We start from the raw sequence: 27,976 nt of genomic DNA, 5'->3' as shown, positions 1-27,976 counted from the left end.
TTTTTTTTTTTAACAAAATGTACGATAATGAAAATACAAAAAAAAATGGACGTTTTAAAAAAAAATATTAATAAACTAAAATTAACATTACAAACTAATGATATATAATATAATAAAAAGATAATAATAATAATAAAAATAAAAATAATAATTTTTATAATCTAGACATTATAATATAATTATATATAACTGTATTAAATAATATAATAATTAGCACTTAACAGTGATATTTGGAGAAATCTACCGTCCGTTTAGATATATATATATAAATATACATACAAAAACATAAAATAGTTAACACTATATATAAAGAAAAACCACTCACAATTGAGTAAGCCAATCTAAAATCACAGAAAATATTTATTATAAATAATACGCTTCTTTTTATCAGAACACATAATAATTAATAATATATAATTTATATAAATAAATAATTCTTATAAAATTTATCGTACCGCAGTATTATTACAATATATTAAAATGAGAAAATGGGCTTTACCGAATACGCGTGTCGTCGTCGTGTCATGCCGGACACCCGCTGGACGAACGATTTTGAATTTGGACCCGCTCCGGATTACTTCCCATAATATATATTATCATAATTATGTAGGCAATGTGCAAATTAATGTTGAAGATCGAAAAAAAAAACCACCCGAAAAGAATAATGAAAACCGGCCGAGAAACTTCACGTCAAGTCCATAGGTATGTACCTACATAATATTTTAGAACAGATAGAATACATTGCGACAAATTACTGTTGGGAAATGGAAAATTGGGAAACGACTGATACACTAAGGACGGAGTTGGATCGAATGCGAACGATGGAAGTAGAAACAGCCGGGCTGTGGTCGGTAGCCGCTGTCGGAATATTTCTTCAAATTGTTCGTGACTGTAACGAGGAATTTAATTTTCGAGAGATTAAGTGATTTAAGGGCCGGTGAAGTGTGTCACGAAATGGATGAGAGGAGGGAGGCGCGACGTTTTCGAACGGTCCGTACATATAGGTACTGCAAAGAAATACTGTCTAATGTCTATCGAACAACAAGTAACAACTATGATCATAATACTATTTAGCATTTACAGGTGTTTCAGACTGTAACTTACAGTTATACACAATAATAATAAATATATTAAATAAGTATAATATCGTACAAATTTTAAAGGTATTCGTAAATATTTTATCAATATAATAATCACAATGACGACATGCGTAATATTATATATTCTACCTACGAGGCATAGTACACTCAAAACGTCTCTCAAGAGCTATGGCATAATAATATATTACTATATAGGAATTAGGAATGTGCAACTCGAGGAAAGAACTATTGCACACTGAACGAGTGAGTATACATGGCGATGGCAGACATTGGCAGGCAAGCTAAAAAATAAACGATAAATCATAGGTGACTGGTGAGGGGGGGCATAAGTCAATCTAGAAGAACTCCCATAAACACATCGTAACGTATGGCGTGTTCATCAATTGGTGATTAAGACGCAGATTTGAGATTTTTGTGTGCTATGGAAGTCTACGGATCAAGATGAGATTCAAAGTATCGTGCCTAAATGCATTGGTGCAACTAAAATCCTGGGGGGAGCCCCCCCTAGTGACGCCACTGCCTATACGAGATTACAAAGAAATGGGCCGTGCGCGGCGTCTTAACAATAAAAATGTAACGAACACTCGCCAGCACAGAGGTAAAAATATTTAAAAGAGAAACAGGCCTAGAGTGGTAGAGTGGTATTATGTATAATACTATTATATTCGATCGTACCTATGTTCTGTCGTTCATAAACCAATCTGACGGCCTTAAGAATATCAGATTGATTCTGAAACCTACGGATAGTTTAGTAGTGCTGGTAGTAGTAGTAGTATAGCAGTAGTAGTAGTAGTAGTAGTAGTAGTAGTAGTATTACATTAATTGTATATAATATTAAATATAGTAGTAAAGTATTACATAAATGCACCGTATAAACGTATATTATAATAATATATACGATCTCATCAGTCTTATCGGGTTCGACTATACACACAGTGTAAATATATATACATACACACACATAAATAAATATATGTGTGTATATATATATATATATTAAGGTGTAGGTATTTTTTTATACGATTATAATATTGTTATAAATGTTACGCTGCAGAGCGAAGAAATCCCGCCGACGAAGCCGGTGAAGAGAAGAGAGATTGTGAGTGTCGTTATCTTAAATTCGCGCTTCGCTCGGATGCTGACTGGCTTTCAAGCCCCTGCCGGTCCAGCGGACGTCTTCTTTGCCCGGTAGCGGAGAACTGCTGTTGTCGATCCCGTTGGTCTTGGAATGTTGAACGTTGCCGACCACCACCAGAGCAGACGCTATCGCCAGGCCTGAGTCGAACAACAAAAATACGCAACAGAGGTGTTAATGATTTGAGTAGTACCTATTTTAAGTGCGCACATTTTTTAACTCGTTTGAAATAAAACGGCATTATAAGACTTCCCCCCCCCCCCATGGATTTTAGCGTGTTGGACTACGCTTCCCCTCTGGACTGAGACATTTCTCCCCGGATCTATACATATATATTTTTACACATTTAAGTAACAAATACAGGTTGGTATATAATTTCTTTGATCATACCCGAAACATATGATCATATACCTATCGATGTATCAGCAGCTATCATTCGCGTTATGGATTTATTACCCAATTTAGGTAATGATTGATAAATCAAAGTTATGTGCAAGTTGTAGACTTGTAGTTGAATTATATTTATACATTAATTTAATCATTTGTATATTTATTGATTTGCATTGATATTACTGTTTAACTTTTGGTCTGGGAGGAATTTGTCCCGGTCCCGGGAGACGCCCAACGAATCGGGAATCGGGGAAAGGCGTACGGGTGAAACGTCCTAGATTCTAGAAAAACGAACAACTTATTATTATATGTATATTGGCTGCTGCAGTGGTGGGACTGGAAGATAAAATATGATATTATCCCTTAAATTGTGCTCCTCGTGGCTAATGTAGACTTATAGATACGAGTTGGGAATGTTGAGGGATTTGTCGCGTGGGGAACCGGTTTCAGAAATTACAAAGATTTTTAGACTTTAAAGCCTGATTCCCAGGTCTGTGGCTCGGTAGTCTATATAAAAACGCGCTGGCTGTTGTCAGGCTCATCAGTTTCGTCAATTTATAATACATTTTGTACTACACGGTTCAGCGAGTTTCTGAAGTTATTATTTCAATTTACTGAAAATAAAATACAGGGACGATCCAAGCCGAGCAGTTCTGACTATACAGACTTTATAGTCTAAATGCTAGGTAAAGTCCCGACTCCCAAGCCACGAGCTGTGGAAAACCAGCTTCTGTTAAGATTTAAGAACAACCATCGGTAGGCATTATTTTACACTTTTCTACGATGATCACTGATCAGTATTATGTGTTAGGATATGATAAGTTTAAATTTCTCGTATTTTACATTTTCTTATATATTGCATGGATTGCGGTAAATGAACCACTCCTCTGAAATGAGTAAAATCTGAATAGGTTATGGGCATTTAATATGAATGACTTACCCGAGTATCCGTGTGGTGTGAATCTATCGTTGCCTGTCGGCTGTCTGACGAGCAACGTCAATACGGCTGCTCGATTGCCGGCGCAAGGTTCCAAGGCCACTGGATTTGGTACGTCCTGCAACAAGTATAATCAAGTGTATTTGTTAAGCACATAATATTATTGTCATAGATATTACTATATAATAATTATTATTATTATCACTTACGATTTTGCGTTTTCTCAAATTGCTCGAAACAGAAATGGTCGGTATCTGGTTACCAAGAATGGAATTGCGTTTTTCTATTTCCACCTCAACCACCGAAAACGGTCTGCTGGCCATCTGTTCCATTTCCACGAACATTCTCTACACGTATAAAGAACAAAATATGATACCATTTTAATTGTCATTTGTCGTACATTTGTTATACAGACTCAACTACTAATATCGCAATGTCAAAACGTGTTGGCTATTTTATAGATTCAAACGGATTACCAGTAAATTAATCACCCACATTTTTAAGATTTCTCTTTTCAAGCAGGCAAGCAACAGATTATAGCTATACTTTTATTTTTTTACTTTTAAAACATATTTACAATCTGTGCCATAACGTACAGCAAGAATATGTGATAAAGGATTAAATTTACAAGAATATTTACACGAAGATGTGAGGGAAGGGCCGCCACCCAGTGATAGCACTTTCATCTGTCTATTTATTTATTTTATTTATTAAGAAAAAATCTATACCAGTTTCTTTTTAGTCGTCATTGGATTCCCATACATTTCCATGAGTAGCTGGATTTGATATAAATTTTAAGGGCCAATGGTGTTGGGATGGAAACTGGGAAGGGAGTCTATTATAAAATTGTTTATAGGTAGAATTTTATATTGCTTCTGCATTAATAGTTTTAATTTTAGGATTTGTGTGTAAAGTAAAATTGAAAATGTATAGTGGAGAATGGTGATAGTGGGTAGGATTCTCTTCTGAGAAGTTTGAATTTAATTGAGATTACATTTTTTTGCAATGCCCCAAAGTTGGAGACAATATATGCAATTATTTATTATTCACATAAAAATGACGAAACCTACCTGTCTTCTGCGATACATGTCATATTTCTGTTTGAGTTTCCACAATATGGCAGCCACCAACAGCAATAGCAAGAAACATCTGCAATGTATAACAAAAATCCAAGATAATGACAAAGATATTAATACAAACAGAACCCACTACGGTCAAATAATACATACGAAGAGAATGTGATGAAAAACTGTTGGAGATTTAATTTTGGATACTGAGAAAACGATATCTGTATCCAGAGCGGAGGTTTGAAATCATAAACGTAAACATAAAATGTTGTCAGTGACATGTTGTCTCCAGTGCCAAACATGTATTCAGATTTCAAAAACTTAGTTCTGAAATTTGTGCAGTTTTGTAACGGAAGTAGCATTTTTTCTGGCCCGGACGCTATAAATGTGAAATACAAAATAAAATTTACAAGTTGATTAATTTTTATACTGTAATAATTTTTCTTAAAAGAGGTTTACGTTGAAACTAAAATGTAAAATTTGTCAGCATACAAAAAACTTGTCAAAGTTGTACCCATATTTATTATGGAATAAACATACACTATGAGAGAAAATAAGATAGAGCTGTTCATTGTTAACATATTGAATTGTAAAAATTTTAGGCCACAGACCAATTAATTGTTGATGCTGATGCCAATGAATACACTGTGCTATTTTATTTTAAAAATTTAAACACATATATTTTTTATTTTTTAATTAAACGCACCAGGTCTGACGGTGATGTTCATCTTGGCCATCACCGAACAGGTGATGCTAAAGTCGGCGTCAACATCAGACTTTGAAGGCGAATTTTGAAAATTGATTTGTGTAAACCTCAGATCATCTTTTTTAGACAGGTTAAACGTGAATTGATAATCAATGGTCAGATCATCTAAAAAAAATTAAACATGCTTATATAATATATATACATTATACTAATATTTGTTCATATCCTAAACAAAATTTAACATTTTACTTACAGAAACAGGAACCGTGATTAGATGGGTCTCCCAGATAATGGTTATTTGTGTCACATTTCTCACAGTTATCTCCGATTATCCCTTTTGTAGTACAATAGCATTTTCCATTCTCTTGATTACAATGATTACCTTGATTGTTACACCGGCATTCTAAAAATTAATTTCATGAGTATAATTTAATTATTTTTACTACCCACTGGCCTCTATGTTCAAAAGTAATACACATAATAATGAATAATCAAAAAAACAAAACGATTACCTTTACATTCACCACCATTGACTGGGTTCCCATAGAATCCTTTAATACACGTCTCACAGTTTTGGCCTTCTGTGTTATTTGAACATGGGTGTATACACACGTCAGTATTATTCATACAAGTGCTGTGGCCATTGCACTGGCAAGCTGTGTAATTAGTTAACAAGTTTGCATTAGTATGTATGAAACCATAAAATAAAAAAGTAGTTCAATGAGTCCCACTTATTCTAATTTTAATGATGTCCATTTAAAGCCTTAGAAATAATTAAACAATACTGTAAAAAAAAACTATATTATAAATTTGAGTATTGTTAAGATTCCCATTGTTTTTAAAAATATTTTTATTTTTTATTTTTTACTAGATATTTACAATCTATTCATAGAATAATAAGCAAATTAGATAAGAGTAAAAAAAACACATGAGTAATATGACGGAAGAAGCCACCCATTGATGACACTAACTATTTTGTTTAGTTTATTAGGAGAAATTTGATCTAGGAATCAAGCATTTAGCAGGTCACGGCACCAATTACGTTTGAGACGTCTGAAGGGGTTACCCGGCATCGAAGGGACTGCTAGATTTTTTATAAGAGGGTTAGGATGATTCAGTAACCTACTGTGAAACCGCTTATGGTAGAGTTTTGCTTCATGTTTTTAAAAAATGAAATATATTTCTGAACCTGTGCATGTATTTTGCAATAGCACATATCTGACACTGTAAATGCTATGAACAATTACATTTATATTTTTTCATTGGTCTTGTTTAAGTATTTAATTACATATGCAACCATACCACAATAGGCAAAATCATTTGGATCTCTTATTTTAATCAATACCTATTAATGATACATTTTGTATACTAACTTGGGCAGTGAGTGAAGTACCATTTATTTTGAGAACATGATTGGGGTGGTGTATTGCCACCCGCCATGCACGAACCTAAACCAGTACCCGAACCGTCATCACACCAACCACACTCTGGATCATCTCGACAATCAATACAAGTCCTATAGTAATTGCACTGTGAATTCCCTGAAAACAATTGCTGATTTAAAATAAAAACAGAAGCTCTATATGAACTAAAATGTATAATACAAAATTTGTTTAAGTAACAATTTTTAAAACAAATTAATATTTTTAATTAACATTTCAAAAGTTACAATTTCAAGTTAAAAATTATAAATATTAATTAAATAAAATACCAAATATTAAACCTACAATTATATTAGTAAATGTTCTCAGTACTCATCAGTTATTAGCATTAGCAATAACTCACCTGGTGAAGTTCTACAACGGTGCTCATCTGTTGTCCATTCTCTACATTGACCGTACGGAAATGAAGATGTATACGCATTTTTGTCAATGCATCGTTCATTATTCTGACACCAAATGCATTCATCTTTTGTACAATTGGTACACTCAGTATAATGGTCGCAAACACTTTCACATACATCGGGTGACTGTTTTAAAGAATATGAAGTTTATAAAATTATATTTATAGAACAATGATAGACTTTGGATAATAAACTAACTGTAAAATCTTGAATCATGGATTTGTTTGTGATTGGCACACATATAGGAACTTCAATCTTGGAATTCCAATGACATCCAGTATGAGTAACACAATATTGACAAGAATGAAGATGGTTGCAACGCATATGGTCAGCATTTTCATTAGTACATTGATAACCTGATGTTATTGGCTATAAAAACAAAATCACCATATTATACATTAGACATTTAGATGTAGGCATGCCAGTTTAGAAGTATTATTTATTTCATATTTATACAAATATATAATAAATAATTCATGTCTTAGAATGCATACATTTAAAATATAAATAAATATTATTATCAAATCACCACTAGTGTTAGTAGTGTAACACAACATGATACACCAAGCATGCTCGCCCTATTTTATATTCAACAATGGATCAAATTCTTGAGATATTTTGTCCTATTTAAAGAATGTCTTGTGAACATACACACTTATATTTTTTAAATGAGAACTCCGATTTCTACACTAAATTGTTTAGAAAATCATTTTTCTGAAGCTTCAGTGAAAGATGAATGAAATTTTATCAGAATCAAAAATTGAATGAGTAGTTTTTGAGTTATTTTCCCTTGCATACTAAGAATGATAGGTTAATTCCAATAATTTTGGAAGATATGAGGTCAATGATGATTTAAACATTTTGGTAATTCCAAATATTCTTAATTTTTAAAAATCATCCCAAAATATACTAAATATTAGTCCAAAATTATATATTCTTAACATTTTTGTAATTCCATTTTTAAAGACTATTATCCGCTATTATCATTAATACAAGCATTTTAATAAATGAAAAACTATTTGTTTGAATTTTTGAAAGTCAAATTTTTTAGACAAGTTATTCTCAAAATAATTTACAATAAAAAAATGATTTCCATTTCAAAAATACAAGGTTATGTGATAAATTACACCCTTTTAGTAGTACAACACTTCTCAAGAATTTGAAAATAAAATCTTTAAATATATCTAAAAATTCTAAAAATAAAATTTCTATCAACTGCATTATTTAAGAAGCCAGAGTGCTTGATGAATTGTTCTGTATATAATTCATTATGTACTAAATTATAAAATTAAATTTTTTTCTGAAAAATGTTTTGTCCTCCCTCTCCCATTTCAGATTTCTAGATCCACGCATATTAAAATATAATTATAATATATGACATAGCTCTGTTATCAAGCTATAACACTTACACGTTCACTTCTATATGGTATATCATCTCTATTCATTGTAGTACATTGTTCTATATCATGTACACAGGAATTTGATAATGGGCACCAACCACAACGATGAGTATGAACGCATGATTCACATGTACTTTGCCGCTTGCACTGATCGATAATTCCTGTTACTTGGGACTTACTTTCTTCTGGACAACGGCTATAATTTTTTTAATTATAGATCAAAAATTGTAATATTTACATTGTTAAATGGTTAAGAAAGAACATATTGAAATAATTTGAGATGAAATTGACATTACCTGTAAGTTGATTCAAAATCTATACTGGGTGGAATAGCTGGGATTTCTGAAAATGGTAAACAAATGGCTTTTTCGTTATCCCAGACGCATTTAACACCAAAATGACGACTATTCAAACAATTAGTTATCATATTATTTGATGAACAATTTCCAGGAGAAAATCTAAATGAAAAAAATAAAAGTTGAATGTGCCATCAGTAAAAATACTAAAAATGTAATAATTTAGTTTTCCTTACTTGAGAATGTCATTGAGCATTTGGCCGTTGAAACCACCATAAATATACATAGATTTTTCAAATGTTATTGCAGAATGTCCAAATCGCATGAGACTGGTGAATAAATTTGAAGGCAATGCCATTTGTGTCCATGAATCACAATAAGTATCATAAAGTAATGGTTGTGCAGTATAACACTGACCGCCAGATGAAACCAAATTTACTCCAGTATCATTATGTATGTTTCCACCATATATCAACATTAAACCTCCAGTAGGATTCAACATAGAACCACTGTGTAAAAATCTACCACTAGGACCGTCACTCATTAAATACCTGTAAATAAAAACAAAATATACATTATGATTATTTTTTTATTTATTTTTTTGTGATCACTGTTTTTGGGATGCCTAATTGCTTCAAAAACTTGCAAGAACCCTATCTAGCTACTAGTGTCTACTAATTATGTCTTAACAGAGAACTTAATAGTATTTATCATTTTTGAGATGTATTTTTTAATTAATCTCTGTATTAGTTTCTTTAGTATAATGAAAATTAAAATAAGTATTAAAGAAAAGAAGTATAATTGATTATCAATAATATTAATTACCATGTATGTGAGTAAGGATCATATGCATAAAGTTTTGAAGATAAAGCCGATTGCAGAGGACTCATTGACACATAGCCACCATATACAAGAATACGTTCTGTCACAGGATCCCAAGCAGCACTGTGCCCGTATCCACCTTTAACTGGATAACCTTTAGTCTTTACAACTGCCCATTCTCTAGTGCCTATAAAAAATATTATTATTGATTTTTTTGTCAAACAAATCAACATGTAAAATAATTTTATCATTATTAAATAATTATATTTATTTATAACTTACCAAAATAATATTCTTGAACAAAATTCATAAAACCATAAGTAGGAGAATGTCCAAAAATAATAATCATTCGTTCTGTTACATATCTAGAACCAGATCCAGAAGAAGTAGATTGTGATATATATGAAGGTGGCACCAATGTGGCTGTGTGTCCAGCACTACGTAATGGTCCACATAATGCTTGATTTGTGAAGCCAATGTTCATAAGGTTACGTTCACATGAACCAGTATTAACTGTGACATTTTCCCAGGACTTGGCACTTATGTCATAAGCCCACAATTCATTACACACAATACCATCTTCTTTTACTCCTCCATAAACATAAATCTTGTCCTACAAACAATTGTAATTTTACGTAATATTTAACACTAATAAAAAAAAACTATAATATTATTTAGATAATAAATATACATACACCAAATAGCACAGACGAATGTCCATATCGTATGGTTGGTGCTGTTTTGCTTATTACATGAGGTGTTTCCCATACATGACCTAACATAAAATAAAGTTAAAAAAATAAATATTTAATTTTATCATTTAATGTAGATAGGTCATTTAATAAATTACCATTGAAATCATAAACATATAACATATGTCCTTTTTTAAAAGATTCTCCCCCAACAATATACATAGAGTCTTGCCATACGACAGCTGTATGAGATGCAGATCCTTGCGGAACAAAATCACTTGTCTTCAATAATTCCCAGTAACCGTGTTCAGCTACTTGACTACAGTCATCACCTATAAAAAAAAAACACAATTAGCATTATAGAATAAAAAAACAACCCTAAATAATTAATTTACCTTTATATTTTGGATTGCAGACACAGCGATGTTGTTCCTTATCACATACCCCATTGCTGGCCGTGCACTGATTTGGACAAATCGGAATGTGACAAGCTTCACCAATAAATTGGGCATCACAAGTACATACAGAGTCTAGACAAACACCATGTCCTGAACATTCTTTAGAGGAAGTTGTACTTGGGCATGTATTTAAACTGAAACATTTTATACATTAGTTTTTGGTCTTTGAAGTCTTTAATATATTAATTTTAATACATAAACTTCAAAAGAGAATTTAATTTAAACATTTTTTCATAATATAATATTGTAATTATTCTTTGTAGCATGCAAGAATTTTAAAGCAAATTTAACATACCTGTAAGAAATATTAAAACCAGATAAATTATATGCAATATCACTATAAAAATGTAATAGTGCAAATCCGGAATGGGCAACTATTTCTGGTATGCTCTGCAAGGAGTAATCTTTTGAGTACATAAGGCCACTGAAAATATACATTATAATTACATTTTAATATATTTTTAAAACGAGAGCTTGTTCTAATTCTAACAGATGCTCATTGTAGTGAATTCTACTGTGAACGAATTTTTTTAACTTAAAAATAATACATACCTGTAAACACCAAGTAGTGGAGAATGAACACTGTCTCCATCATATATATATAAATGATCCCAACCACATTCAGTAATGAATTCTTCAAAATGCAATCTGATTGTGGAATTAGTAGAATTTCCAGCTTCTATAAGCCAACTACACTTTACATCCAGCGAGTAGTTACCAATGCCATCAGAAATGAAACCAGAAGTTCCATTTAATCTAGAATGAAATTTAACTTGCTAATAAGACACATGTATCATTAGACCACATATAATATTGAATTCAACAATAAAATAAAATCTCAAATGGAAAAATCGCTGTGTAAAATGTATCAAGTATATCTGGTCATTAAGTAGGTTACTGTAATGGATGTATTACAATTGAATTCAACAATAAAATAAAATCTCAAATGGAAAAATCGCTGTGTAAAATGTATCTAGTATATCTGGTCATTAAGTAGGTTACTGTAATGGATGTATTAAATTTAGCAATTTGTTAAAATTATAATATAAAGATCAATTTTTTTTCCATTGATATTTATTCTGTGGTTCATGCAATTTATGTGCGATTAGTATTATTCAATACTGACAAATATTAAATTTATATTTAAGTACCTATGATCACCCTGAAGCTATAATTGAAAACAGACATGGTAAAATAAACTGATCAACACGATACACTTTTCATTTTTAGTTAGGTAGTATTCCCTAATCAACTATTAAGATTTTAATAAATTCTTTCTGATGACAAAAACTAGGCCATAGCTACAAAATAGCATGTTAACATGAAACTGATACCCATGAAGATGTCATAAAACCAACAAATTTATCGAGCGACATGTTCAGTGGTTGACCCACATTACACAGGAACAAATTTATAAGTGAACTAGACTTCTTCACTGACACAGAAACTAAGGTACTAGTATTTTATGTGTGGAGGTAACTCACTTGACTTTGCCACCACAATACTGGCACTGAGGGCCTTGCCATCCGTCGTTGCATAGGCACGTTCCATTCAGGCAGATTCCATTGCCACACTCGACATCTTTGCACCGGTCCAGTGAGCATTGTGCCAAGGATGCTAAACCGATAACGATTACCAGTAGCAGCAGAGGTGCGAAATTGGTAGCCACCTTAGTCGTCATTGATGGAACAGTCCTTTTCCGTCGATATTTGGACTTGAACAGGAACAGAAACATGTCAAACAAGACATGTTTCATGACGTGCGGTAGTCTTCGTCGTCCGACCGAAATAACAAATACTGGATGACGGAGAGATCGGGTCTTTTCTTTCCTTTTTAATAATTATTATTACAGTTAATAGTTAATATTAATAATAAATTGAATCCAATATTACTTATTGTTATTATTGTTTACTTTTTTTTTGTTAGTGTCCCGAATCTTGATGATTTCGTCGTTGTTATCTCGCTCCGTCACTCTCTATAATCACGTCAGCTAATCGTCTCCGTCGCACTCGCACACGCAAGCAGAAAACACAGTCGTCACTCGTCACCATGAAGGCATGAACAGTTCATTAGTTACCAAGATCATATTTTTATGGATCTGTCCGTACTGGAAACGCTGAACGGCCACCTAGACCCCCTGTTAATTAAATCCCCGAGATCCAAATGATACGAAAAGGATCTAGTTATCAGTGGACTAAATAACCATGAGGAACTAGTTGTCTTGGGATCTAAATTGCAATGCATTCGTATTTTGTAGTTCCAGAATAATTTATGGAAATATTTATGAAAACCAAAAATATAATCAAAATAATAGTTTTGATTCTTTTGAAAGTTTGTGACTTATACTCGCTTAACAACCAGACACTCCGTGCCATACTGCCATAGCATTTCCAGTAGTTTTAGTTATTTTGTCGTAATACAAAAAATATTATTTTTAGGGACTTGAAAGTTTTCGACGCTATATATACGTATATTTCCAGGGACAAAAAGTCTGTTTCGAAAGAGTTGGGGACAAAAGTCCGAAAACACAAAATACATTTTCATTAATAATTATATTATATATATATATTATTATGGCCTGTATGGTTATAAATATAATAATTGTATGCATTTCATACATATAATTAATATTCATTTAGAAAATGTAGTTAATAATTTTCTTGTATAATATTATATTTGATTACTATTCCCTATAGTTATATCTACAATTTACAAATATTATTGTTCCGCATAAAAATTTAAAACAATGGTCTATACAAAATTTTAAAATATTACCCTTTTGGCTTTTACAAAATATATTGTAAACAATTTTTAAAAAATAGTCAATTCAAACATCGATCACTCTACAACGATATTATAATAATAATAAATTATATTGATTATTATTCTGAATAATAAGTATAAAGGATAGCCGATAGCTAGTTATCAAATTTAATATAATTATAATTACTATATAAGAATATTAATTACATTTTTAAATTAAATATTAATTATTTACCGTGTGTCCGCGAAAACTGAGTAGCTACACTATAACTCAGTTGCTTACATTTCTCAGTAGGTACCAGTGGCGCCGAAGTCCATGCTAACGTCGGGCCATAGCCCGACCTCTTTTTTTAAAAATGTGGCCAGACGGCCACATTTTATTTACATTATAACTTTATTATGAGCATGCGTATATTAAATCCACGTCACTGTAATTACAAGTAAATATATATTGGGGTAGGTACTTCTATATTAAATAATTAATATATAGAGGTCGCAAAGTTTCGAAATTGCTCCACCACATTTTTAAAACTTCAGCGCCACTGGTAGGTACCCTATACATATTTTAGAATTCCGTTTGTGGGAAATTGATAATCCAAAATTCCAGTTTCGTGTCTCTCAAGCAGAATTAGGTATAGGGTAATATGGGTAATTCAATTATACAATGTACCCCGTTTTTGCGGACACATCTAGGTATATACCTAATAATATTATATCATTAATTATTTATATAATTACAAATGAAAACTTAGTAAAAATGTAAAATAGATTGTATTTTCGGACTTTTTGTCTGACAATAAATATGATCCCTGACTCTTTTTCCCAGCAGTAAAAAAACGAGTGTGGACTAAAAAGTCGTTGGACAAAGGTTCAACTTTTTTCAAAACGGACTTAGTTAGTTTAATGGTATTGTCCGAGTTGCGGTCGCAATAGTCGAATTGCGGTCTTAAAGGAGCACACAACACAAAAAAAAAATTCTTTAAATTTTTTTTAAATGTTAAATTATTATAGTTATGGTTATATGAAATGATTTTGTGAAGATACGATGTAAAAAAAAATATTACTTTAAGAGATATTAAGAGATGTAGAATAGCCGCGTGACGTCACTGGGCCGGAGTCATCGTAATTGCCTATCTTATACGTGTAAAAGTTCCTTGCTTCACACAACGATTTATCAACCTAAACATTTTCTTTTTAAAATTTAATTGACGTATAAATGTGTGGTTTTATGTGTTTAGGACGATGCAAGAATCAGAATTTCATTATGACGTTTAGTTTTTTAAGTATTAAAAATCTTAAAACAGACATTTTGGTTAAACGGCGGACACGTTGTTCGAACGCCACGCGCCGCTCGCCATGAAGTGCGGTTTAACCAAAATGTCTCTTTTAAGATTTTTAATATTTAAAAAACTAAACGTCATAATGAAATTCTGATTCTTGCATTGCCTTAAGCACATAAAACCACATATTTACATGTAAATTAAATTGCAAAAATAAAATGTTTAGGTTGAAAAATAGTTGTGTGAAGCGAGGAACTTTTACACGTATAAAATAGGCAATTACGACGACTCCGGCCCAGTGACGTCACACGTCTTTTTTCAATTGCTCATAACTTATTGAATAATGTGAGTAGAAACGTACAACCTATACCATTATCCTTAGAATTGAACATTCTTTCAAATAAAAAAAACTTATTTTTTGTGTTGTGTGCTCCTTTAATAATATATTGAAGGTAAAATTAACGTCTTAATTGCGGTCAGTATCTGGTTAACGATTAATGGTTACACTACGTTTTTGGATTGACTTTTCTCCCTCCAGATGAAGTGGGAAATGTGTTTTTAGTTTTAATCGCCGAACAACCTATATATTCAAGAGTTACTGAATTTAGTGACTATATTTAGTCGATAATTATATTGGGAATGACGCTACTTTTCCAACCACACTCTGGGCAGCTTTGAACAATGATGTTTGGAGAACGAATAGTGGAAGTGAAGCGTTCAATTCTAAATTCAAAACTGAGAACCGATCACCAGTCACCACATCCCAACATATTTGAATTTTTGAAATGTGTCAAAAATATTCAGATTGATACATATTCAAAAATCAATTCACTAGATTTGGAAACTAATAAAAAAGTGAGAGCATAAATCAGAAATTTACTAAAAATAAAGTACAACAGTATTTGAAAAAACAAATTGACTCGCTGACATTTGTGAAATGTGTATCATACAAATATGAACCGGTTTAATATTACAAATGTAAATATATAAATATTTTAAAACATAATAATTATTAATCATATTTTTTTACCGTAACTAGGATTCTTACCTATTTTTTTTTTACCTATTATAATCTTGACCGCAACTCGGTATCAACCAGTTTAATAGCTTATGAATGAACCATATGAACTTTTGACCAATTACCTCGTCTTTATTATTACGCAATGAAATTTTCAAAATATTTAGATTAAATTTAAAATGTCACCATGAACCTATTAACGGCATTCTACAATAGTACAATACCTACAAATTACAATCTACATGGCTATACAGTATACATTGGTATTGACTTATAACTACCTATTAAAAGCAATAATTATTGGCCGTTACCTTACTCAGTGGCGTCGAGTTCAACAAAAAAAATTTGGTTCTATATTCTAACCAAAGCTCACCCACCCACCCAATTCTTCATTCAAAAACTGAAGAAAATATATTTAACATCAAACCACACGCAACACATATTATTTTATTTTATATAATTTGTATCTATTTAAATATTAATCATTGTCAAGTGTTCACAACAATGTGTTATTGTTTTCTTACATTTATTAATTATAAACAATGTTTTAGTTCTTACCAATTTCCTATACTTATTATCTATATATTATGTAATCGGGCATGTTCAGACAGAAAATCTGATCAATGTAGAGCCCAATGATACAAATCTTACGAGCTTCTTCGCCAGAATGGAGTTTTCTAGATCTATGTTCTATAAGCCATGGCGTCAATGACCACAATGGTATAAGTCTGACTCTAAGACCAAGGCTGTAGACAAAGGGAAACAGGGGGGCATGCGCATGACCCTGCCCACCGTGCATAACTAACAAATATAATATGTTAAACGAAATTTTTAACTGGGGTGAAAATTTAAAAATATACTTATTGGTGGCTCCTCTGATAAAATTTCTAACTACGCCCCAGTGGTTTGTCTAAGATCATATTACGAATGAGAAAAAGGTCGCATCTCCATCACGGAATAGGTGAAATTTCACCTATTCTGTATCTCTATACTTCACGTGAAAAATTATCAACATATAATTTCCCGCTAAAATTTTTTTTTGAATTCACATTTTAAACATACAATTTATTCATAAAAATTAAATTATTCTTTTAATTTAATTGATAATTCTGTGGTTTATCTGTTTATCCTGTTGATATATAAAAACATAAACACAATTTGACCAAAACAAGTAATTTTAAAATTAGTATTTAGTAATATCATAGAACAATATTATTCAGCTGTGGTAATATAAATAATAATCACGAGTTAAAATTCGTGGTAATAATTCTTTATAATATTGTGATAAGAATTAAGGTTAGGTTTATACTTCGACTGATAACTTATACCTGTGGTTGATACTATCATTGTTTAATTTGAATTATAAATACGAGTATCTGGTGTACACAGTTGTAGTTGTTGCAGTTGTTCATTTCACTTATTCACGCCATACACCTTGTACCTTCGTTATTCGTATTCTTCAATACTTTTCTATGCCAGTAACCAGTGACCACCGATCACCGACATACAACCTATACAACTATTGAACTAAACAAGTATACAACTAAAGTTTGAACTAGATACCTACTAAATTGCCAAATTGGTCGATATTCTTCTGAACAGTACTTATTATTTGTTTCTACTGTTTACATGTTAAATAACTTAGTAGTCGATACTTCGTAGTTCGTAGACGCCGCAAATCAAAATGTTTAGCTTTCGAGTATTGAAACTATAATGTTCTGGTATACTAGACATCTCAGTAGATCGATTATGTTTGTATAGTTTTTATATTATAATATACTATTGAGGTTACCATTTTGGATAAGTTTTTTGAAAAATTATTTACACTCAAATTATTTACAAACTTATAAATAAGTCCGATTTTTCAATTTACTTTTTATAACAATGGATTCCAAATCAAAAAAGTATGAAATTATTGAGTTTTTGGGTGAAGGACAGGTAATATGAATTTAATTATTACATTTATTTTAAATTTTACTGTTCATATTTAGTAATATGGATGAAATAATTGTATAATTGTACAACCAACTTGACAAGTTATATTATTTAAGACCAAAATAATAATATTTCTTGATTTACATAATTTAGTTTGCCACAGTGTATAAAGCTAAGGATTCAGTAACCGACAAAATTGTTGCTGTCAAAAAGGTTATTTTGATTATACCTATCTAAAGGCTATAGCTGTACAATATATTTTAAATTACTGTTGTCTTTAGATTAAAGTTGGTACTGCGGAAGACGCTAAAGATGGTGTTAATCGTACGGCTCTCAGAGAAATAAAACTTCTTATTGAACTTGATCATGAAAATATCATTGCTTTGTTTGGTATAAAATTGAATAATTTAATATATAATCAATCTGACATGTACTGATGTGTTTGAATCTTTTTTAAACCTTTTTTTTTAGATGTTTTTGGTCATTTGTCAAATATATCTTTAGTGTATGATTTTATGGACACAGATCTTGAAGTCATTATTAAAGATTCATCAATAGTATTCACTCAGTCCCACATTAAAGCATATACAATAATGACACTAAAAGGATTGGAATATTTACATATGAATTGGATTTTACATAGAGTAAAAATTGCTTTTACTTCATCAAATACATATAAAATTAATCTACAATACTAATTTATTTCAGGATTTAAAACCAAACAACTTATTAGTGAATAAAAAAGGTATATTAAAAATTGCTGATTTTGGTTTAGCAAAACGATTTGGAACACCGGATCGTTTACACACACATAGGGTAGTCACTAGATTTTATAGAGCACCAGAACTACTATTTGGTGCACGGGCATATGGTCCTGCTGTTGACATTTGGGCAGTTGGCTGTATAGTAGCTGAACTTTTACTTAGAGTTCCATTTTTACCCGGTGAATCTGATTTAGACCAGTTAACCAAAATATTTACCACCCTAGGATCACCAAATGAAGAAACTTGGCCGGTAACAATCTTAAATGATTTTTATGTATAAATATTTGCTTGTATATTATACTTGACATAATCTATCATATTTATAAATGGCCCAATATAATTTAATTCATTAAAATCTATTTTAAAGGGTGTTTCTAAACTATCTGATTATGTGGTATTCAAAAAATTTCCGGCAATTCCTTTAAGAGAAATATTCACAGCAGCGCCAAATGAATTACTAGATGTAATTGGTGGTATGCTTAATGTGAATCCATTGGCGAGACCTACAAGTTCTGAAGCATTACAAATGCCATACTTTAGGTGAATTACAGATTTTTAATTGTATAATTAACTTATAGATTTACTTATTTTTCATATACATTTTCAGTAATCGACCACCACCTTCATTAGGTAGTCAACTGCCAATACCATCCTGTATCAGAGATAGTAATCCAGAAGATCAGGATCAGGATGCCAAAGGACAAAAAAGGAAATTCACTGATTATTCAGATGGAGGTAATTATTTTTTTAACTAAAAAGTTAAATGATTTTTACAAATTTAAATTTCCATTAATTAAAAGTATATTCAATTTTACAGTAAATAATTTAATTACAAATTTTGATTTGTTTCAGGAACACAACCAAAACGTTTAGTCTTTGATAACTTCGTATAAGTATGTTAAGCACACCAACAAGAAATAATTCCTTACATTTAAGTTGTATATTATATTTTTGTACACATTAAAATTAATTTAAATATCATCACTGTCATTATCATTGGTTATTATAGAAGGTATACAAGATTTATCTGAAAGAACACCATTTTCAATTAAAAAGTTTTCTACGTCACCGGCATAAAAGTCATCTCCTAGTTCATCTGTAATTCGCACAAAGTTGCCAATAAGTTGTCCCGCTCTATAAGCAAGTAAAGCTGGAACACCACACATTTTGAAGTTTAAACTCATACCAGCACTTGAACCAATTAGTTTACAAAATTTTGTTTTTTGAAATTCACGGCACAGAACTTTCAAACATGAATTCATGATTGAACAGGTTGGCACATTGTGTTCGTAAACATGCACAATGACAGTTACATAGGGATTTTCATTCTCAACTGCAACTAAAAAGTCATCTCCAGTTAATAAATCAAAGACTTTACCAAATTCTGGTGCTTCTTGAGTCTTGGCCATCATTTCCTTCATTCGTTTTTTACGGTATTCAGCTAGAAATTGATCATCTAATTCTTCAGCTTCTGACTTGCATGTTAGAGCCATATCATTTATCTGCTTCAATACATCTTTTTCGTGCTGTATCCTCTGAGCAGATTGCTGTCGTTTGTATTGTTCCCAATCGTTAAGTACTCCTTTTGGTCCAGTGTTTGACGATGTTCCGTCCCAGTCTGACTTTGACTGTTTGGGAGGATCCCTGTCAAGCATTGGCTCATCTTCGTCACTGCTACTACAGTAGTAATGAAGTTTTTCACCCAGCAATTTACTTTCTAAATCCGCCATGGTGAATAAATTGTTGAGGTAAGAGTAAATCACTGTACAATAATATACTAAGTAATAAGAAATAGATATTTTATTTTTAATACTTTAATCCCTAAAACTTAGGGCCAATCGTGTAAGTTAGTGTCAAGTCAACTGTCAAGTAAACAGACAACAATAAACATTAATCAATACTATTAAGATGATTATGTTATCACAGTAACACCACAGAATACCTTATCCTGTGGTAACACTGTAATCTAAAATAAAATAAAATACATATTATTGTAATTATAATATGGTTATGTACTGCAGTATAAAACATTGACATATTATTAATCACGAATTAAGATATCTTAATTCGTGTTATTAATATATATTAAACCACAGAATAGATTCTATATTAAACTACCCCTTTTGGCCTTACACTAGTATAATGTCTTTACTTAAAACGGCTTCTTTGAGTATTCTTGAGTGTATTGTGGTAAACCATTGCGGCATGGCCACCTGAAATCAAATATTTCGATTATTTTTACTGAATTTTACAAATTTCAATGTTTTTGTTTTACTGTATTGTGTTTATTTATGTACATGATTATGTTAATATTCATTAATATTATAGAAAAAATTTTAAAAAAATTAATGAACGACGTGTTGTACAAGTTAATTTTTTTCATTTTTTAACGCGTTCACTTAAAAAATACACGAACGTGAAAAAGTTCTTTTTTTAAAGGCTGAACATGAACGAATTCCTTTTTTTTTAGTTAAATTTTCGAACACTGGTAAATAGTTATAGGCGTTTAGCCTATATAGGTTAAATCAGTACCTATTGACCTCATAAGTTGTATTTGTGTGTAGTTTTTAGATTTAAATGAGAAATAATCAATATGGCTTTAATCTAGTTTATCGCCAACGTGAATTTTTCATTTTTTTGGAAACTTATGTATTACAACTAGTTAAGAACTAAACCGCAAAATATAATTGGCATTTGGCGGAAACTATTACTTTGGAAGTTATCGCCTTCCTTTTACGTCTATACGGTTGTGTGGAATACTACTTTAAGGGGATCGGTATTGGTATAGCTGACAGTTAATTTAGCTAAAACATAAAAATCTTTTGTTCATCGTACTTATCGACATAGTAATACGATAATCCTTTTTAGAACTGGTTTGAATTTATTATAATGTCTACTTGAGATCGGTCAGTCAACTTTTTCCAATTTCACCCCCTAACAAGTAACAATCATACATTTAGTTGGAATATTTTGAAATTTTCAAAAGTTGATTATTCGGAATTTAACTTTCAGAAATCTTAAAATGTTGACTAACCGATCTCAAGTAGACATTATAACGAATTCAGATCAGCGAGCTAAAATATTATAGCATTATTATGTCGATCGGTAGGGTGGACAAAAAGTGCATACGAATGAGCATAAATTGTGTATGCCTCACCCGCTCAACGAACTCTCCGCCATTTCTTTTTCACACAGTCGCACACACTAATCATCACTGATTACCACGGATTAATGTATTAATATATTAATCCGTGCTAATTACTAAGCACACATTTACAAGAACCGCAGGAATGCAACTTGAAAATTGACTATTTCGAACTCCCTAAAAACTGTCCACCGCCGATCCCCTGATGTCGCTCGGAGCATAGTACAAGGAATAAGAAGTATGCTCAACGATGACTGCTCATATTTGTATAAGGGACAATGTATAATTTATGTAGGCAACCAGCAACAGACACAATGCGACGTCACGCTTATACATTTATTCTTAGGCCTCTTTCACCGCCACGCGAACGGTACTTACGGCGTTCGCGTTGATCATACTTCGTATTTCTTATGGTATGGCGGGATTGCGGGAATAACCTGGACCTGGTACGTAATTACCGTGTTATATACAATATACTAGTTGTGAAATTGTTTTTACCTTGTGACCTATTCCCAAAAAATAGTGATCTCTAATAATTTAGATTCGCACCATAGTACATTGATCCACATAGTTCTCAATAAAAATAATTGAAAAATATGTTATAAGCGCGTCAAAATGGAGCGTTGTGCGCATGCTCAAAATACCGAAAATTGTGAACTTCGTGAGGCTATTTTAAAAACTAATGGTTTCCGCCCATTAATTCTTGCACCATTGTTCTTAACTCGTTAGAATACATGGGTTTTCCAAAAATAATTGGAAAATTCGCTTGGGGAGCTAAACTAGATTTGTTCCAATTTTTACAAACAAAAAACGTACAAAAAAAGTATGATTTCAATTTTTATTTCTGTATCACATTTTGTCAATACTTTCTAAATACTCTTTATGTAGTGTTGCGTGAGTTGATTGAATTTTCTGTAACTTCTTGGTCAATCCTTTACTAATTTTGTTACCTTGGTGGTCAACAGTTGGTAACCCCTATAAATAATTTAAAAAATATATATATTATGGACTATATAATTAGTTTTAAAAAATAATTAATATTCAAAATGTAAGATATACAAGCATTTACATTTTCATCAAATTCTGAATATTTGTCAGTTTCTAATTTAAACAAATCTTTTGGATGTATTTTTTTAAGTTCTTCTTTTTTAGCCCGTGCTTGTTCTTGTTCTTTTTTCTTTTTTTCCTTTTCAGCAAGTTTATCTGCTTCTGCTTTAGCTTTTGCTTTTTTTTCACGTAAAATTGCTTCTCGTCCCACAAATTTAATAGCTGTAGGTTTTCCATCAACATCTTCTAAACGAACTCCATTATCTGGCAGTGTTTCATCTCTGAGTTTATCACACAATATTAGTATATCTTTAGAACCTATTGAACGAGCAATAGCACGGACAGCATCACGGAAATCTGACAAAATGTTCAGGTATGGAGTGACAATAGTCTCAACCTATTAAAAAGCATTGATGTATTAATGTAAGCATTTTTTATTTTTTACTAGGCGTATTATAGAACTCTAAATCAATAATAAACAATTCTATACTCCATTCACGTTTAGAAGAAACCTTGGCAGCAGAGTTGTACGCAGTACTGTGGCATATAACATATGCAGATATACATAGATGGTTAATTTGGCGAGAGAGAAAAACTGGTCACTGCTGGGGTTTCTTAACGTGAATGGAATATAAACTAAAAACAAATAAATGTAAAGCTTACATCGGTTGAAGAACTTCCTTCGCTTACTGGGAATCCAATTTCATCTGCTGTCTTAATGCCAAATACTTTCAATATTTCTGTGATGTACTTAGCTATGTCCAATAATAAGGTATGATTTATGGTAGACGAATTGCAGTCTCTTAAATATACATTACAGGCAGATATACATTCTCTGATTGCTTCTAATACTGCTTTTGTGTCAATATTATCTAAAAAAATTGTTAGTTGATTAAAATACTTTTGTTTACCATCTAACAATTTACAATTAAAATTTACCACACAATGCAGCATGAACATTTAATTTACATAAATTAAACTTCTTGCTCAATTCTTTTTCAGAAGCTAACCACTTTGAATATCCAATAGCTAATTTATCAACATCATTTCTTCTAGTTACATGTTTTACATTTAAAAAGAATTCCTAAACAATTTAACCCATCATAATAAATATTAGCTACAAAAAATTCAAAATGATAGTATAATCATATTAGACTAACATTGAGAAGTTTTTCACAAGCCATCGCTGACTCCATAGTGCTTTCGCTATAATCTAAAGTGTCCTTCCATGAATGTAGTAAAAAGGCAAGTCTCAATTGTCTTGATGTATTATTTTTTAGAGCATCTTCAATAGTTATAAAGTTCTTCAGTGACTTAGACATTTTACATCCTGAAATTGTCAAATGACCTGAATGCAAAAAGTACCGAACCCATTCTTCGTTGTTATAATAGGCCTACAAAACAAATAATAATTGTATCAGTTAATGGTACAGTAAAAGATGTATTGATTTATACTAATAATTACTTCTGCTTGAGCAATTTCGTTATCATGATGTGGAAATTTTAGATCAATGCCACCGGTATGAATATCTAATGTTTGGCCTAAAATACAGGAAGCCATAACAGAGCATTCAATATGCCAGCCAGGTCTCCCTTTTCCCCAAGAAGAGTTCCACCATGGTTCACCTTTTTTTGATTTTTTCCAAAGGGCGAAATCATTAGGAGAACGTTTTTCATTAACTGCACTTGTTGTTAAATCACCTAAAATATTATTATTAGTTTCATCATATTCTAATATTTTTTCAGTTTTCATCATAACTAGATGACTAGATGACTTCATCATGTAATTATAAGTGCATTTGGTTAGTAAATACAACAGACTGTTTACTGTCTATTTTATTTAACATTAGTGGTTTTTAAACAAAAATTGAAAATATAGAAAAAAATGGTGGTTCAAACAATTTTAATTTACATAATATTACACAAGAAATGTACTTTCAAAAATATTTTTAAATTAGAATCCAAATAAACTTTTATGTTGTAATTTGTTATAAATTCTAAAAAATGTACCCTCTCCATCTTGAAGTGATTTTGAATCTCCATATGCTTCTGGAACTAACTTAGCATAATGGTGAATAGGTTGAGAATCAAATGTAGCAACATCAAAATATACTGAACCGTTAGATTCATAAGCATAACCATTTTTTATTATTGTTTCTATGTATGCTATGATTTCAGGAATGTACTCACTCACCCTAGAAAGTTTATCCGGTGGTAAAATCTGTTAATGAAAAAATTACATACATACTTTGTAAGTCTTCACATTAGTATTTAATTAAGAGTTAATAATTTTACTCAACATTTAAAGAATCCATATTTGAGTGGAAATTTGATTCCCAGAATCTGGGTAGAGATTCAAATATACTATTATCAGGAACATCTGCACTATTTAATGTGTCTAAATATGCACCTAATGGATCTTTGATTTCATTTAAGGCCAACTACAATAAAACTTTGTTTATAATTCTTCAAAATGAATAAATTATAAAGTTTAACATACTTTTATATCATCCAACAATAACCCTTCAATTAGTTGAGAAACAGAGGTCAATTTCTCTATAGCCTTTAATGTCATAACTTTTTTGTCGGGGTCCATCTGTTCAATATTTTTTTTTAGGTCACCTAGAGCCAGAATAATATCTTTTTGCACAATTTGTTTATCAGTAACTGTCTTTACATACTCTTCAAACAAATGTAATTGTCGTGCTCGTTTGATTATTTTGTCATCAATATCTGTGATATTCATGACATATTCAACATCATAACGAAAATAATCCTTCAATACTCTACGTAGTATATCAAACGTAATGTAACTCCTAGAAAAGTAAGAAACATAGTTAATTCCTTAAAAAGAAAATATAAGACAATATGTGAACTTACCGAGCATGTCCCATGTGTGAAGCATCATACACAGTAGGCCCACAGCTATACCAATGCACTTTATTCCCATTTTTTGGGATGAATATCTCTTTCTTTCTCGTCAAGCTGTTGAATAGCTTTAAGCGAGGTGTATCTGACATTTTGTCACAAGACCATGCTGGTTGACTTCGCTTTGTAGTAGACATAATGAATGATGACACTTAGTGAAGGAGAACAATACTATACCACAGAATAATATAATATATAATATAATATAATATATATACTAAATAGCCTATAACCGGCGTGGTCTCAATGCAGCAAAATGTTGGCCGAGTTATCACTTAATATTTAATCAAATATATACCAAATCTGTTATCATAGATTTATTCACGGTCTTAGCACAGATTATATTAAACTGTTGTGGTCTTAGATTAATCATAGAGATCTAAGATCTATGAGATTAATTATCAGATATATAAAACATAGATATAGCTGTGGTAATTATTTAAGTAATTAAATTGTATCATATGCACTCTCACTATTAACACAGACCATATGAAAATATTTCATTAATTCTGGGCTTATTCATCTTCAAATCCAGATACTCTATTGCATTAGTTCCATTCGTGTAATGTTTTGAAATTTGAGTCTTATGAATACTTCTCTTTTTAGTTGAGTAAAGTCAATTCTAAGTAGGTTATCATTGACAACAATTTAAATCCACTCCAAATTTTTTCTAGAATTAGATATAGTCAGAGAAAAAAAAATATTAATAGTTAAGCTGTTCCCTAGCACACCCCTCCCCTCATTTCGAGAACTTTATATTAGTATATACTCATAGATTGTATACCACAAATTAAAATATAAATGTAAACATCCCACACATGTACCCACTTAAGACCTATGAGATTAAAGAATATATTAAATTTAAATATATATTTAATGATTATGATGATACAATGATACCTATCCTGCATATCCTAATTTACAAATGAACATAGGCCAATTTATTGGTTAATATCATTAATTTAAAACCATCTTATACACATTTTAATAGATAAACATTTATTAAGTAAAAATCACATTCATGATTCATAGCTCTAAAATGTTTATCACATATGTTCATGATACACATTTTCCTTTACACAGTAAATATACAATACAATTTTTTTAATAACTGTTCAACATTTCTGTTTTAATTTTAATGATTTCCTGGGTTTGCTTATATTTTTTAACTAAATCTTTATATTGTGGACCATCTACGGTCTTATATTTATCTTGAAGTTTCTGTAATTCCTCGAACTTTGCCAAATCTGTTTCATATTCCTTTTCTTTAGCACTGTAGTATTTTTCCAATGATTCAAATAAATCATTTGAACAAGAAAATTTACTGATGATATCACTCTGCAACTTACTAATAAAAGTGATTAAACAAATTGAAAATTACAATCCAAAAGTTATGTCTTACTTTGAATTATCTTTAATAACATCTAATTTTTTTGATAATTGTTGGGCTTCTAATATATTGACATAGCTACTGTCCAATAATGCAAGCATCGAATGTTGTATTTCTTTTTGATTATTTGTATACTTGTTCAAAAGAGTCAACATATTATTTAATTTATCTTTTATAGTATCTGGCATAACTGATTCAGATTCAATCAACTTTAACAAATCTACAAAAACAATAATAATATGTAATATAGATATTAGGTCTTTATATCCACATTCCACACACAGTTTGGTTTAATAACTTGCATACCTGCGGGGATAGATTCTTTTTCGTTGTTGATCAGAGCACACTCCTTTTGAATGCACTCTTCAATGCATTTATTAAATTTAATTTTATCATCGTCTGTCAACTCCTTTACTTTATAATGGGACTCTTCATCTTTAAAAAGTCGATAATGGGCAGTTATATCTGAGCATTTTTTTCTCAATTCATCATCCTTAATATGACTTAATGAGTTTACAAATATACGTAGTTTAAGAGCTTCTAATTCATTAAATCTTATCTCGTTAGTGACTTCTTCTGTATTGTATTTCTGTTCAGGAACTTGAACTCCGCGAATCATTTTTTCGAATTTTTTCAGTTTAAGAGCCATGATATATGTTTAAATAAATCAATTGGTTCTAAACAAACTGTTTGATTTGAATAAAATCACAGTTCAATGTTTACAAAACTAAAAAAGTTTAACTGCTAACAACGGAAAACGGAAATTCAAATCTGAAGTTTAATATTTTCATATATTTACTAAGGTAATCTGATAATTTAACAATAGATTGTATGTTATCTCGTATTTCTATGATTCTTGC

At 31.0% G+C, this 27,976-nt stretch overlaps 5 protein-coding genes across 5 annotated transcripts; 1 reads left to right on the top strand and 4 right to left on the bottom strand.

Moving 5' to 3' along the window:
- Positions 1 to 269: 269 nt before the first annotated feature.
- Positions 270 to 13,006, bottom strand: LOC111040286 (attractin-like protein 1). The gene is made up of 23 exons (XM_022324135.1): positions 12,759 to 13,006; positions 12,331 to 12,675; positions 11,399 to 11,602; positions 11,142 to 11,270; positions 10,784 to 10,980; positions 10,547 to 10,720; positions 10,392 to 10,471; positions 9,979 to 10,309; positions 9,700 to 9,883; positions 9,111 to 9,425; positions 8,875 to 9,036; positions 8,588 to 8,774; positions 7,377 to 7,547; positions 7,121 to 7,304; positions 6,709 to 6,876; positions 5,848 to 5,991; positions 5,589 to 5,738; positions 5,336 to 5,500; positions 4,792 to 5,008; positions 4,633 to 4,711; positions 3,772 to 3,909; positions 3,566 to 3,680; positions 270 to 2,375 (listed from the first exon to the last, which is right to left on the bottom strand). The coding sequence occupies exons 2-23, from the start codon at positions 12,600 to 12,602 to the stop codon at positions 2,215 to 2,217; spliced, it is 3,927 nt and encodes a 1,308-aa protein (XP_022179827.1). The 5' UTR covers positions 12,603 to 12,675; positions 12,759 to 13,006; the 3' UTR covers positions 270 to 2,214.
- Positions 13,007 to 17,249: 4,243 nt separating this feature from the next.
- On the top strand, positions 17,250 to 19,587 carry LOC111040297 (cyclin-dependent kinase 7). The gene is made up of 8 exons (XM_022324160.1): positions 17,250 to 17,845; positions 17,996 to 18,055; positions 18,124 to 18,232; positions 18,314 to 18,486; positions 18,551 to 18,856; positions 18,974 to 19,146; positions 19,214 to 19,341; positions 19,459 to 19,587. The coding sequence occupies exons 1-8, from the start codon at positions 17,792 to 17,794 to the stop codon at positions 19,497 to 19,499; spliced, it is 1,044 nt and encodes a 347-aa protein (XP_022179852.1). The 5' UTR covers positions 17,250 to 17,791; the 3' UTR covers positions 19,500 to 19,587.
- Positions 19,384 to 20,521, bottom strand: LOC111040300 (phosducin-like protein). The gene has a single exon (XM_022324162.1). It carries the CDS (start codon positions 20,334 to 20,336, stop codon positions 19,578 to 19,580), a length of 759 nt encoding a protein of 252 aa, XP_022179854.1. The 5' UTR covers positions 20,337 to 20,521; the 3' UTR covers positions 19,384 to 19,577.
- A 2,049-nt stretch (positions 20,522 to 22,570) lies between these two features.
- LOC111040295 (cysteine--tRNA ligase, cytoplasmic-like) lies at positions 22,571 to 26,203 on the bottom strand. Its single transcript, XM_022324156.1, has 10 exons — positions 25,679 to 26,203; positions 25,299 to 25,614; positions 25,099 to 25,239; positions 24,809 to 25,019; positions 24,264 to 24,499; positions 23,959 to 24,192; positions 23,738 to 23,882; positions 23,462 to 23,670; positions 22,821 to 23,195; positions 22,571 to 22,726 (listed from the first exon to the last, which is right to left on the bottom strand). Exons 1-10 carry the CDS (start codon positions 25,861 to 25,863, stop codon positions 22,601 to 22,603), a joined length of 2,178 nt encoding a protein of 725 aa, XP_022179848.1. The 5' UTR covers positions 25,864 to 26,203; the 3' UTR covers positions 22,571 to 22,600.
- Positions 26,204 to 26,702: 499 nt separating this feature from the next.
- On the bottom strand, positions 26,703 to 27,939 carry LOC111040298. The gene is made up of 3 exons (XM_022324161.1): positions 27,423 to 27,939; positions 27,129 to 27,336; positions 26,703 to 27,074 (listed from the first exon to the last, which is right to left on the bottom strand). Exons 1-3 carry the CDS (start codon positions 27,763 to 27,765, stop codon positions 26,831 to 26,833), a joined length of 795 nt encoding a protein of 264 aa, XP_022179853.1. The 5' UTR covers positions 27,766 to 27,939; the 3' UTR covers positions 26,703 to 26,830.
- Between the last annotated feature and the right edge of the window lie 37 nt (positions 27,940 to 27,976).

The sequence above is a fragment of the Myzus persicae genome, unplaced genomic scaffold (assembly GCF_001856785.1).
Source record: "Myzus persicae strain clone G006 unplaced genomic scaffold, MPER_G0061.0, whole genome shotgun sequence".
NCBI classification, from domain to species: Eukaryota; Metazoa; Arthropoda; class Insecta; order Hemiptera; family Aphididae; genus Myzus; species Myzus persicae.
Note: the sequence above shows the minus strand (reverse complement) of the source record. Positions and strands in the feature narration are given on the sequence as shown.

Bases quoted from the DNA above. Each gene is read 5' to 3' on its own strand.
- LOC111040286 (XM_022324135.1), bottom strand. From the start codon at position 12,602: ATGAAACATGTCTTGTTTGACATGTTTCTGTTCCTGTTCAAGTCCAAA. The intron at 9,884-9,978 runs GTAAGTTATAAA...TATTTTTTATAG, and splicing joins TGTTCAAGAATATTATTTTG to GCACTAGAGAATGGGCAGTT. The intron at 2,376-3,565 runs GTAAGTCATTCA...TGTTCGACTCAG, and splicing joins CACACCACACGGATACTCGG to GCCTGGCGATAGCGTCTGCT.
- LOC111040297 (XM_022324160.1), top strand. From the start codon at position 17,792: ATGGATTCCAAATCAAAAAAGTATGAAATTATTGAGTTTTTGGGTGAA. The intron at 18,056-18,123 runs GTTATTTTGATT...TGTTGTCTTTAG, and splicing joins AAATTGTTGCTGTCAAAAAG to ATTAAAGTTGGTACTGCGGA. The intron at 18,487-18,550 runs GTAAAAATTGCT...AATTTATTTCAG, and splicing joins TGAATTGGATTTTACATAGA to GATTTAAAACCAAACAACTT.
- LOC111040300 (XM_022324162.1), bottom strand. From the start codon at position 20,336: ATGGCGGATTTAGAAAGTAAATTGCTGGGTGAAAAACTTCATTACTAC.
- LOC111040295 (XM_022324156.1), bottom strand. From the start codon at position 25,863: ATGTCTACTACAAAGCGAAGTCAACCAGCATGGTCTTGTGACAAAATG. The intron at 25,240-25,298 runs GTATGTTAAACT...GTTTTATTGTAG, and splicing joins TATTGTTGGATGATATAAAA to TTGGCCTTAAATGAAATCAA. The intron at 24,193-24,263 runs GTAATTATTAGT...TTTGTTTTGTAG, and splicing joins ACGAAATTGCTCAAGCAGAA to GCCTATTATAACAACGAAGA.
- LOC111040298 (XM_022324161.1), bottom strand. From the start codon at position 27,765: ATGGCTCTTAAACTGAAAAAATTCGAAAAAATGATTCGCGGAGTTCAA. The intron at 27,337-27,422 runs GTATGCAAGTTA...TTGTTTTTGTAG, and splicing joins AAAAGAATCTATCCCCGCAG to ATTTGTTAAAGTTGATTGAA. The intron at 27,075-27,128 runs GTAAGACATAAC...CACTTTTATTAG, and splicing joins GTTATTAAAGATAATTCAAA to TAAGTTGCAGAGTGATATCA.